This window comes from Solanum tuberosum, unplaced genomic scaffold (assembly GCF_000226075.1).
Source record: "Solanum tuberosum cultivar DM 1-3 516 R44 unplaced genomic scaffold, SolTub_3.0 scf00520, whole genome shotgun sequence".
NCBI lineage: Eukaryota > Viridiplantae > Streptophyta > Magnoliopsida > Solanales > Solanaceae > Solanum > Solanum tuberosum.
This window is the reverse complement of record NW_006239441.1, coordinates 97,175-109,365: the sequence shown is the minus strand read 5'-3', so window position 1 is coordinate 109,365 and position 12,191 is coordinate 97,175. Positions and strand designations below refer to the sequence as shown.

The 12,191-nt window shown below is 41.5% G+C and overlaps 1 protein-coding gene across 1 annotated transcript; it reads right to left on the bottom strand.

Annotated features, from left to right (window-relative positions):
* Positions 1–10,229: 10,229 nt before the first annotated feature.
* On the bottom strand, positions 10,230–11,973 carry LOC107058468 (uncharacterized). The gene is made up of 2 exons (XM_015304203.1): positions 11,936–11,973; positions 10,230–11,348 (listed from the first exon to the last, which is right to left on the bottom strand). The coding sequence occupies exon 2, from the start codon at positions 11,343–11,345 to the stop codon at positions 10,305–10,307; it is 1,041 nt and encodes a 346-aa protein (XP_015159689.1). The 5' UTR covers positions 11,346–11,348; positions 11,936–11,973; the 3' UTR covers positions 10,230–10,304.
* Positions 11,974–12,191: the final 218 nt, after the last annotated feature.

The window sequence follows — 12,191 nt, the reverse complement described above, 5'->3', positions numbered from 1 at the left end:
TTTAGGATTAATGATTTAGGGTTAGGGTTTTGGGTTTAGTGTTTAGGGTTTAATGTTTAGGGCTTAGGGTTTATGGTTAAGGGGTTTAGGGTTCAGTGTTTAGAATTTAGGAGATAGGGTTTAGAATTTTAGGGTTTAGGGTCTAGGTTTTATGATTTAATGTATTATGGCTTATGGTTTTTGGTTCCAAGTTTAGGGTTTCGGGTTTAGTCTTTAGGGTTAGGGGTTAAGCGTTTAGGGTTTACGGTCTGGAGTTTGGGTTTAGGGTTAGGGCTTATGGTTTAGGGTTTAGGGTCTACTGTTTAGAGGTTAGGATTTAGGGTTTAGGTTTAGTGTTTAGGGTTTAGGATTAATGGTTTTGGGTTAGGGTTTAGGGTTTAGGGTTTAGGGTTTAGAGTTTAGGGTTTTGGGTTTATGGTTTAGTGTTCGAAGTTGATAGTTTAGTGTTTAGGGTTTAGGATTAATGGTTTAGGGTTTAGGGTTTACGGTTTAGAGGTTAGGGTTTATAGTTTAGAGTTTAGTATTTAGGGTTTAGGGTTTAGGTTTAAGGTTTAGGATGAATGGTTTTGGGTTTAATGTGTAAGGGTGCAAAGTTTAGGGTTTTGGGTTAGGTTTAGGGTGTAGGGTTAGAGTTTAGGGTTCCGGGTTTAAGGTTTATGGTTTAGGTCTTAGGGTATATGTTTAAGGGGTTTAGTGTTTATGGTTTAGAATTTAGAGTTTATCATTTAGGGTTTAGGGTTTAGGATATATGGTTTAGTGTTGGGGTTTAGGATTTAGGGTTGAGGGTTTAGGGTTTAGAGTTTTGGGTTTAGAGTTTTAGGGTTTAGGGTATAGGGTTTGAAGTTTATTGTTTAGGGTTTAGTGTTTAGGATTGACGATTTGGGGTTTAGGATTTAGGTTTAGGATTAATAGTTTAGGGTTAGGGTTAGGGTTTAGGGTTTAGGGTTTAAGGGTGCAAAGTTTAGGGTTTAGGGATTAGGGTTAGAGTGTTGGGATTAGGGTTTATGGTTTAGGATTTGTGGTTTATGGTTTATGGTTAAGTGGTTTAGGGTTTATAATTTAGAATTGAGTTTCTAGGATTTTATGGTTTAAGGGTTTACGGTTTATGGTTTTGGGTTCCAACTTTAGAGTTTAGGTTGTAGGGTTAAGGGTTTAGAGTTTAGGATTTGGGTTTATGGTTGAGGGTGTATTGTTAGGTCTTATGGTTTAGGGTTTAGGGGTTAGTGTTTAGGGTTTAGGTTTAGGGTTTAGGATTAATGGTTTAGCGTTAGCGTTTAGGGTCTAGAGTTTAGGGCTTAGGGTTTTGGGATTAGGGTTTAGGGTTTAGGGTTACGGATTTAGGGCTTAGGATTTAGTGTTTAGGGTTTATGGTTTAAACTTTAGGATTAAGGGTTTAGGATTAAGTGATTAGGCTTATTTTGTAGGATAAATGGTTTAGGGATACGTTTTAGGGTTTAGGGTCTACGGTTTAGGCTTGAAGGTTCAAAGTTTATGGTTTAGGGTTTAGTGTTTTGGGTTCCATGTTTAGCTTTGATGTTTGAGGGTTTAGGGTTCAGGGTTAGGGTTTAGGGTTGAGGATTTAGGGTTGAGAGTTTAGGATTCAGGGTTTCAGGTTTAGGTTTAGGGAAATGATAAATGGATTAGGGTTTATGGTTTAGGGTTTACGGTTTAGAGTTTTGGGTTTATGGTTTTAGGGTTTATAGTAAAGGGTTCGAATTTTATTGTTAAGGGTTTAGGGTTTAGGGTTTAAGGTTTAGGGTTTTAGAGTTTAGGATTTAAGGTTTAGGGTTTAGGGTGTAGGTTTAAGATTAATGGTTTAGGGTTAGGGTTTCGAGTTTCGGGTTTCGGGTTTTGGGTTTAGGGTTTAGGGTTTAGGGTTTAGTGTTTTGGGCTTAGGGTTTATGGTTAAGGGGTTTAGGGCTTAGGGTTTAGAATTTAGGAGTTAGGGTTTAGAATTTTAGGGTTTAGGGTTTACGTTTTATGATTTAATGTTTTAGGGTTTATGGTTTTGGGTTCCAAGTTTAGGGTTTTGGGATTAGTCTTTAGGGTTAAGGGTTCAGGGTTTAGGGTTTACGGTCTGGAGTTTGGGTTTAGGGTTAGGGCTTATGGTTTAGGGTTTAGGGTCTACTGTTTAGAGGTTAGGATTTAGGGTTTAGAGTTTAGGGTTTTGCATTTATGGTTCAGTGTTCGAAGTTGATAGTTTAGTGTTTAGGGTTTAGGATTAATGGTTTAGGGTTTAGGGTTTACAGTTTAGAGGTTAGGATTTAGGGTTTACGGTTTAGGTTTAAGGTTTAGGATGAATTGTTTTGGGTGAGGGTTTAGGGTTTAGGGTTTATTGTGTAAGGGTGCAAAGTTTAGGGTTTAGGGTTAGGTTTAGGGTGTAGGGTTAGAGTTTAAGCTTCCGGGTTTAGGGTTTATGGTTTAGGTCTTAGGGTATATGTTTAAGGGGTTTAGTGTTTATTGTTTAGAATTTAGAGTTTATCATTTAGGGTTTAGGTTTTAGGATATATGGTTTAATGTAAGGTTTTAGGATTTAGGGTTGAGGGTTTATGATTTAGAGTTTTTGATTTAAAGTTTTAGGGTTTAGGGTATAGGGTTTGAAGTTTATTGTTTAGGGTTAAGGGTTTAGTGTTTAGGATTTACGATTTGGAGTTTAGGGTTTAGGTTTAGGATTAATAGTTTAGGGTTAGGGTTTAGGGTTTAAGGGTGCAAAGTTTAGGGTTTAGGGATTAGGGTTAAAGTGTTGGGTTTAGGGTTTATGGTTTAGGGTTTGTGGTTTATGGTTAAGTGGTTTAGGGTTTATAATTTAGAGTTGAGGGTCTAGAATTTTATGGTTTAAGGGTTTACGGTTTATGGTTTTGGGTTCCAAGTTTAGAGTTTAGGATTTAGAATTTAGGCTGTAGGGTTAGGGGTTTAGAGTCTAGGATTTGGGTTTATGGTTGAGGGTGTATTGTTAGGTATTATGGTTTAGGGTTTAGTGGTTAGGGGTTAGTGTTTAGGGTTTAGGTTTAGGGTTTAGGATTAATGGTTTAGGGTTAGCGTTTAGGGTCTAGAGTTTAGGGCTTTTTTTATTTTTTATTTTTTATTTTTTATTTGAACCACCCTTGGAGGGGTCAGGGGCTTAACAACACCCCAGGCCTTAGCATTAATAACAAAACAAAAATACAAGGAGGGGGACATAAACCTTACCTCCGAACCTATGTTTGTACATGTGTCGACCTTCCTATAAAGACTAGTCGACTCATCCCCGTACTAGAAAAGGAACCTACTAACTATGCGCCTAGAGGAGAGGACTCCTCTCCGTACATCATAACTAGTAAGCAATAAACTAGGGAGACTCTCCCCTTACATGGAAAACGAATGGAAAAACTACGAATGGAAAAACTAATCTAGAGTCTATCTAAAACTTAAGACGGTTAGCTTGATTCTCTTTATTTTCTTCCTTCTGAAATTGGATACTCCCATCCTCTCTAGCAGGTAGCTACCTTTAGCAACTGTAGGAAGCTGATGATGAGTGTAGTATTGTCTGATAATGTTTGAGTTGTGGCTTCCCTTTGCAAGGAAATCTATTGTACTATTAACTTCCCTGAAGATGTGCCTGCATTCAAAAAATTCTAGCTGTCTAGCGAGTCTGATAGGTTCCCTGATATGCTGCTGAATCTGCCAGGGAGGTTTGGATTTATAGCTGATCCAATTATTCAGCAGCTTTGAGTCAACTTCGAGGATAATCTTCTTAAAACCATGTTGAACACACCAGTAGATACCCTGCTGCGCTGCAAGTGTCTCTGCTAAATTATTTGAGCCAATTCCAAGAGGGATGCTGAAAGCATATATCATGTTGCCTTAATGATCCCTCAAAATTCCTCCACCCCCAATTTTTCCCGGATTGTTCATTGCACTACCATCCGTATTTAGTTTTAAAATATCGGTGGGAGGAGTTTTCCAATTAACCTGAGTGATCGTGATCTCATGTTTGCAGGCCTCCATATAATTGATCAAGTCATGCCAGTCCTCAGGCCATTGCAAATATGGAAATGCAATATGGAGAAGCATTATGATGTCCTTCTGAATAAGGAATTTAACTCTGATGATGCTAGATTTTTTGCCTCCATACTTTAGCTGAACATCTATTTTTCCAAAGATTCAAACATGTTATAATCGGCAAAGAGTGCAGAAACAGTTTCTGCACTGCATTTCTGTGTTCTGTTCCCCACCAGGTAGTCAGTAAGTTTCTCAGAGTGTTCTGGTTGTGAGGGATACCAACACTTGATGCAAAAAAATTCCATATGAAGCTAGCAAAATTACCATTAACTAAAATATGGTCAATATCATCTAGACCAGGCCTGCTGCAGCAGGAGCAGTTGGCAGGTTCAGCTCCAAAGTTGATGATTCTCTCATTAGTGGGGAGTTTTCTCCTAATTGCCCTCCAAAGGAAAAAGGACATCTTGAAAGGGAATGTGCTTGTGCCAGAGCCATGTGTTGATGATACTCTTGCCCTTCTTCTTTCTGATTAAATTCCAGGCTGAGGAACATGAGAAAACACCACTATCATTGGCCGTCCACACAGCTTCATCAGGAACTCCCTCTTGCAAATGCAGGCTGTTGCTCAAAATTCTGGGAACTAGTGGAGGAGGAACTCTTTGTCTGATCATTGTCTCATTCCATTGTCCATTCAACAAAAATTGAGACACTGTGGTATTGTTAAGACTATTGATATGATCACAGTGATGAGCTAAAGGTCCTTCCCCCAACCAATTGTCCCACCAAAATAGACACGTTCCAGAGTTGATCCTCCAGGTGATGTGGGGTTCAATACTGGTCTTGTTTTTCATCATGTATTTCCAGACCAAAGATTGTCCTGTGTCCCATTTCTTTGCCACCACTTAGCGGGGGCCAAGACAAACTACCGGGCTCACCCTCATAGTCAAAACATAACTAAAAGGAAAAGTCTTATACATAGCAAAAGATCATAAGCAACGTCCCCGGAATGGAGGACTCACCAATAACCTTGATAGGAAATCGTATTAGCCACGCGGAGGAGGATGGTCAAGCGGTGCTCCGGTCCCTACATGGTGACATCATGTAGGCATAGAGTATGCGTTAGTACGTTTGAATGTACTAAGTATATGAGATGCAATGCGATGCTACAATAGATGAACATCATAGGGAAAACGCATAATCATACCCGATAGATAGCATATTAATGAAATGATATATATAATGATGCTTATTGAGATGATATGTATAATGATGCTTACATAAAATAAATCATATTTAGTGGGGCGTAGTACATGTGTGGTGAGTGACCATCAATATAGTATTTCCAAGGCCTACCACCCCCTTGGAGAGGCGAAAGAGGTACAAACCCCTCAATGTGGTTACCCGGGCCTACCACCCCCCGAGCTAGGGACCAAGGTACAAACCCCTCGATATGGTTATACGGGCCTACTACCCCCCGTACTAGGCAACCAAGGTACCAACCCCTCGATACGGTTACCCGGGCCTACAACCCCCCGAGCTAGGCTTGGTCGACTCACAACACTTATATAGAGAAAATCATATACATGTGTCCATTTCATCATCATTTCAATAATTATATAATCATCCGACTCATAGGATGTACATTGGACCATCTATTTCCTAAGAATTCTATAAGTGGGCATTTTATACAAACAACATGGTGGGCTACGGTTCATGTAAATAAAATCATGTATTTCAAGAGTACTAAGTCCAAACCAATTCCAAAATCCATATAAATCAGCCCACCAACAACATACATATATATATATCAACCTTCATAATTTGATCATGGAAGCATGAAAACCATAAACATCACATAATAATTCCATTTCATGATAATATGCAAAATAGACCATATTAGGGTGTGTAGTAGTAATTCCATACTTCAAGAGTTCATAAGTAACCATAATGACCCATAAACTTGAAGTAAAAATAGAGGATAAATGGTTGGACATGTGGAAAGGAAGGTTTCCACAATCAAAATCCACATACCTCAACTTTGGAGAATCCTTGATGAAGATTGGAATGGAGAATTGAAGCTTGAGATTGAGTCTTGAATCCGAAAATAGAGCTTGAGATGTTTGAATTTGGTTGAGGATCTTGGTGGAATTTTGGAGAGGGCTTAGAGAGTGTTTTTTAAGTTAAAAAAAATTACTAAGTATGCGACATTTATAAAAAACGTCCCCAACCCGCTAAAAAAAAAACTCTCTGGAAATTGCAACTCTGCACAGACAGGTTTTACGAAAATGGTCATAACTCCCTCATCCTAACTCGGAATGAGGTGAAACTAAGTGAGTTGGAAAGCTAAGTCAAGGAGCTTTAATTTAATAGGTTGTGGCCCTTCCAGTTTCTTGTGTGCTAAGATATATGCCCCTTCAAAGTTGACCCTCAAAATCACATTTTTTGCGATTTTCGAATTTTGATACGGTTGCTCTAAAATTCGGGTTAGACCCATTTCCCACTCAATTTGACCCCCTGTAAAATAATATGAAGTCAAATTTCCGAAATCATGCATGGATTTTGAAATATATGGAAATTACAATTATAGGTGTTTCTGAAGCACATTTTCAGGAATTTTTGGGGTCGTTTCACTATCTCCCCCTTGGGAACATTCGTCCCCGAATGTTAAAGAAACGTAAATGAGAGACACAAACATGGAAATTTCAGCCCACATAAGGATGCAACAATGCACTTACATTCTTATTTCAAAACCTCAACATAGTTGTAAAACCACAATGAACTTGTCAACTTAAACATGAATGTATGCAATCACATGGGGGCTGAACTTAAGACCTGAGATTTTATAAATGGCTTAGATCAATACCTTAGGGTTGAGTGGAGTGGAAAATATAAGGATATCGCCTTTGCATGTCCGCTTCGGCCTCCCAAGTAGCACTTTCAACTTGTTGATTTCTCCAAAGGACTTTAACGGAAGCCACCTCTTTGTTTCTCAACCTCTTCACTTGTCTATCTAAAATCTGGACCGGAACCTCTTCATAGGTCAAATTATCTTCAACAACACCCACAACATCAAGAGACACAATGGCATTCGGATCACCCACACACTTCCTCAACATAGACACATGAAATACCGGATGAACCAAATCCATCTCACTAGGCAATTCCAACTCATAAGCTACCTTGCCAATTCTCCTCATCACCTTATAAGGACCCACGTATCTAGGGCTCAACTTGCCCTTCTTACCAAAACGAACCACACCCTTCATGGGTGACACCTTCAAATAGACCCAATCACCAACTCGGAATTCAAGAGCCCTTCTCCTCACATCGGCATAGGACTTTCGGCGACTTTGGGCCATCTTCAACCTTTCTCTAATCATCCTAACCTCCTCAAGAGCCTCCATAACTAGATCTGGTCCTAACAAGGCCACCTCACCAACCTCAAACAACCCAACCGATGATCTACAACGCCTCCCATAGAGAGCCTCAAAAGGAGCCATACCGATGCTAGAATGATAGCTATTGTTATAGGAAAACTCAATCAATGGAAGATGATCCTCCCAACTACCCTTAAGCTCCAATACACAAGCCCTAAGCATATCCTCAAGTGTTTGGATAGTCCTTTCGGCTTGTCCATCCGTTTGCGGGTGAAAGGCCGTAGTAAGCTTAACTCTCGTACCTAGACCCCTTTGAAAGGACTTCCAAAAGTGTGAAGTAAATTGAGTACCACGGTCCGATATGATGGATAGAGGAATCCCATGCAACCTTACCAAGTCATGAATATATAACCTTGCATAATCTTCCGCCCCATATGTTGTCTTTACCGGTAGAAAATGAGCCGATTTTGTCATCCTATCAACCACCACCCAAATAGAACCAAAACCTTTTCTAGTCTTGGGTAAACCAACTACAAAATCCATATTAATTTCTTCCCACTTCCAAGTAGGAATCTCTATGTCTTGGGTTAGACCACCCGGCCTTTGATGTTCGGCCTTGACTTGTTGACAACTATGACAACCGGAGACGAATTTGGCAATGTCCTTCTTCATGCCTCCCCACCAATACACATCCCTCAAATCTCTATACATTTTGGTGGAACCGGGGTGAATGGAGTAGGAAGAATTATGAGCCTCCTCAAGAATTTTCTCCCTCAAACCATCAACACAAGGCACACACAACCTACCTTGGTACCTAAGGGCACCATCTCCCCCTTGGGAGAAAACTTCCACCTTGCCCTCTTTCACCAAGGCCTTCAATTCTAACAAGGAAGAGTCAAGATCTTGTTTTGCTATCACCTCATCAACCAAGGAAGACCTAGCACCATCAACAACGACCACACCACCATTACCAACCTCTTCCAACCTAACCCCCAACCTAGCCAACCGATGCACCTCCCTAGCCATTTCCCTATCACCAATATCAACATGAGCTAGACTACCCATAGACACCCTACTCAAAGCATCCGCCACCACATTAGCTTTACCGGGATGATAATGCACACTCATATCATAATCTTTAAGAAATTCTAGCCACCTTCTTTGTCTCAAGTTGAGATCTTTTTGGGTGAAGACATATTGGAGGCTCTTATGATCGGTGAACACATCAACATGTACCCCATACAAGTAATGACGCCAAATCTTTAAAGCAAACACCACTGCGGCTAATTCAAGATCATGTGTAGGATAGTTCTTTTCATGCACTTTGAGTTGTCTAGACGCATAGGCTATCACCTTACCATTTTGCATTAGGACACAACCCAAGCCAACTCTAGAAGCATCACAATACACAACAAATCCCTCAAGCCCATCCGGTAGTGACAATATAGGAGCGGACACAAGTTTATCTTTCAAGGTTTGAAAACTCCTTTCACACTCGTCGGTCCACTCAAACTTAGCCTTCTTTTGTGTCAACTTAGTCATGGGAGAAGCAATAGAAGAAAACCCATTCACAAATCTCCGGTAGTAACCCGCTAAGCCCAAGAAGCTCCTAATATCCGACGGGGTCAATGGCCTAGGCCAATTTCTAATCACATCGGTCTTCTTAGGGTCTACCTTAATACCACCCCCCGACACCACATGACCTAGGAAGGCAACCTCCCTCAACCAAAATTCACACTTTTCATACTTGGCATACAACTTCTCCTCTCTCAATCTTTGCAACACAACCCTCAAGTGACCCATATGTTCTTCCTCGCTATGCGAATAGATTAAAATATCATCAATGAAGACCACAACAAAGGAATCAAGGTAGGGTTTAAAGACCCTATTCATTAGGTCCATGAAGATAGCCGGTGCATTGGTCAACCCAAAGGACATGACCACAAATTCATAATGCCCATACCTAGTCCGGAAGGCTGTCTTGGGAATGTCACACTCCCTCACCTTCACTTGATGATACCCGGACCGAAGATCAATCTTAGAGAAGTGGCTAGCCCCTTGCAATTGGTCGAACAAGTCATCAATCCTAGGAAGAGGATATTTATTCTTGACGGTGACCCTATTGAGTTGCCGGTAATCAATACACATCCTAAGGGACCCATCTTTCTTCTTCACAAACAACACCGGTGCACCCCATGGTGATTGGCTAGGCCTAATAAAACCCTTCTCCAACAAGTCCTTCAATTGTTCCTTCAACTCTTTTAACTCCGCCGGGGCTATACGGTAAGGGGGAATAAAAATGGGTTGAGTATCGGGGAGGAGGTCTATGCCAAAATCTATTTCCCTTTCGAGAGGAACACCGGGAAGGTCATTAGGAAAGACATCAAGGAATTCATTTACGACCGGAACCGACTCTATAAGAAGGGTTTTGGACTCCACATCTCTAACCCTCACAAAGTGATAGAGACACCCCTTAGAGATCAACTTATGGGCTTTAATGCATGAGATGAACCTACCCTTGACTACCACATTTTGGCTTTCCCACTCAAAAATGGGTTCACTTGGGAATTGGAACTTGACCCTACGGGTTCTACAATCAATGGAAGCATAGTATGCATGCAACCAATCCATCCCAAGAACAACATCAAAATCGACCATGTTCAACTCAACAAGATCACAAGGCAATATTTTATGCTAGATTCAAATAGGACAATTTCTATAGACATTCCTAGAAACACTATATGCACCAAAAGGAGTAGACACCTTATATGACTCACGCAACAAGTCGGGCTCAACATGAAACTTTTTGGCAACAAAGGGGGTGACAAACGAAAGAGAGGCACCCGGATGAATTAATGCATATACATCAAAGTCAAAGATTTTCAACATACTGGTAACGACGTCGGGGACTTCATCGACCCATTGCCTCCCATGCAAAGCATAAAATCAATTGTGCCTTGGGGCACCATCTTGTCGGCCCCCTCTCCCCAAAGGAACCGCATTGGCACCTTGTGGACGGACCTCCTTACCCTTGTTTCCATTTCGAGGACAATCCATTGCCTTGTGCCCCATTTCCCCACAACTATAGCAAGCACCGGTATTTCTCAAGCACGGGCCACCATGGCCCTTACCACACTTCGGACATACATCAATATGACCCATACCCCTAACACCTTGGGCCCTTGGAACATCATTGGCAAACCCCTTATGGAGCGCATGAGAAGACCCTTGACCTTGATGAAACCGGCCTCCCGTTCTACTTTGGAACTTGCCCTCAAAACGGGCCCTCTTGGCCTCATGACCCCTCCTCTTCCTCAACTTCTCCTCCTCCATTTGTTCGGCATAGACCATCAAGCGGGACAAGTCCATGTCACTAATCAACATTGCGGACCGGCATTCTTCACTCACTAGGTCGGACACACCCATCACGAATTTGTTCATCCTAGACCGTGAGTCGGCAACCAAGTGTGGAGCATACCTTGAAAGTTGGTTAAACTTGAGGGCATACTCCCTCACACTCATAGACCCTTGTTTTAAATTCATGAACTCCACCAATTTGGCTTCCCTAAGCTCAAGAGGAAAGAATCGATTAAGGAAAGCCGTTTTGAACTCTTCCCAATGCACCACATAGTTTACCCCCTTCTCTTCCTTCCATTGGTTGTACCATATTTGGGCCACCCCTTTTAGTTGGTAGGCCGCCAACTCCGCCTTATCTTCTGACTTCACGCCCATGATAGCTAATATCTTGAGGACTTCATCAATGAACTCTTGAGGGTCTTCATCTAACTTAGACCCATAGAATTCCGGGGGATTCATCCGCACGAAGTCTCTCACCCGAGATGCCGGGGTAGGAGCCTGAGGGGTTTGGGCCCCGTGGTTGGCTTGATTAGCCATAGCTTGTGCAAATAAAGTAAGGGCATCCCGAAGATCCCCATTGGTCGGTTGTTCCTCGGGTGCGCGGGCTCGTCTTCCTCTTGTATTAGGCATGATCTAGCAAAGCAAAGAACAACCGTTAGGGAAGAACTTAATTCAACTCTACAGCACGACTTAGAACATGGAGAAGGGAAACATTTCCAAAAACGTCTCATAGCCTCCTACTCATAGTTGTGGTGCACAACACAACCATGAATCGGACTCTAATCAACGCGGTGTGTTGGACTCTGAGGATCTATCAACCTAGTGCTCTGATACCAAGTTTGTCACGACCAAAGCCTAGGGCCTAGACGTGACCGGCGAATGGGGAACCCGAAGGAACCCCAAACAAGCCTCATAGAGTATCATTACACATCCTTGGTCGCGGAAGCAATTAAAATGACCATAAGCGATAAGTATAATCAAGGGGGAAATCGGGACTAAGGGAGCAAGAGAAACAATAAAGGAATGATTCATAAATACCATAGATGAGTCAAGCTCAAGCATAATACACAACTTGTCCAACACCACCTCTAAACATGAGTACTTAGCGGGGGCCAAGACAAACTACCGGGCTCACCCTCATAGACAAAACATAACTAAAAAGAAAAAGTCTTATACATAGCAAAAGATCATGAGCAACGTCCCCGGAATGGAGGACTCACCAATAACCTTGATAGAAAATCGTATTAGCCACGCGGAGGAAGATGGTGAAGCGGTGCTCCGGTCCCTACATGGTGACATCATGTAGGCATAGAGTATGCGTTAGTACGTTTGAATGTACTAAGTATATGGGATGCAATGCAATGCTACAATAGATGGACATCATAGGAAAAAAATGCATAATCATACCCGATAGATAGCACATTAATGAAATGATATATATAATGACGCTTACATAAAAATCATATTTAGTGGGAC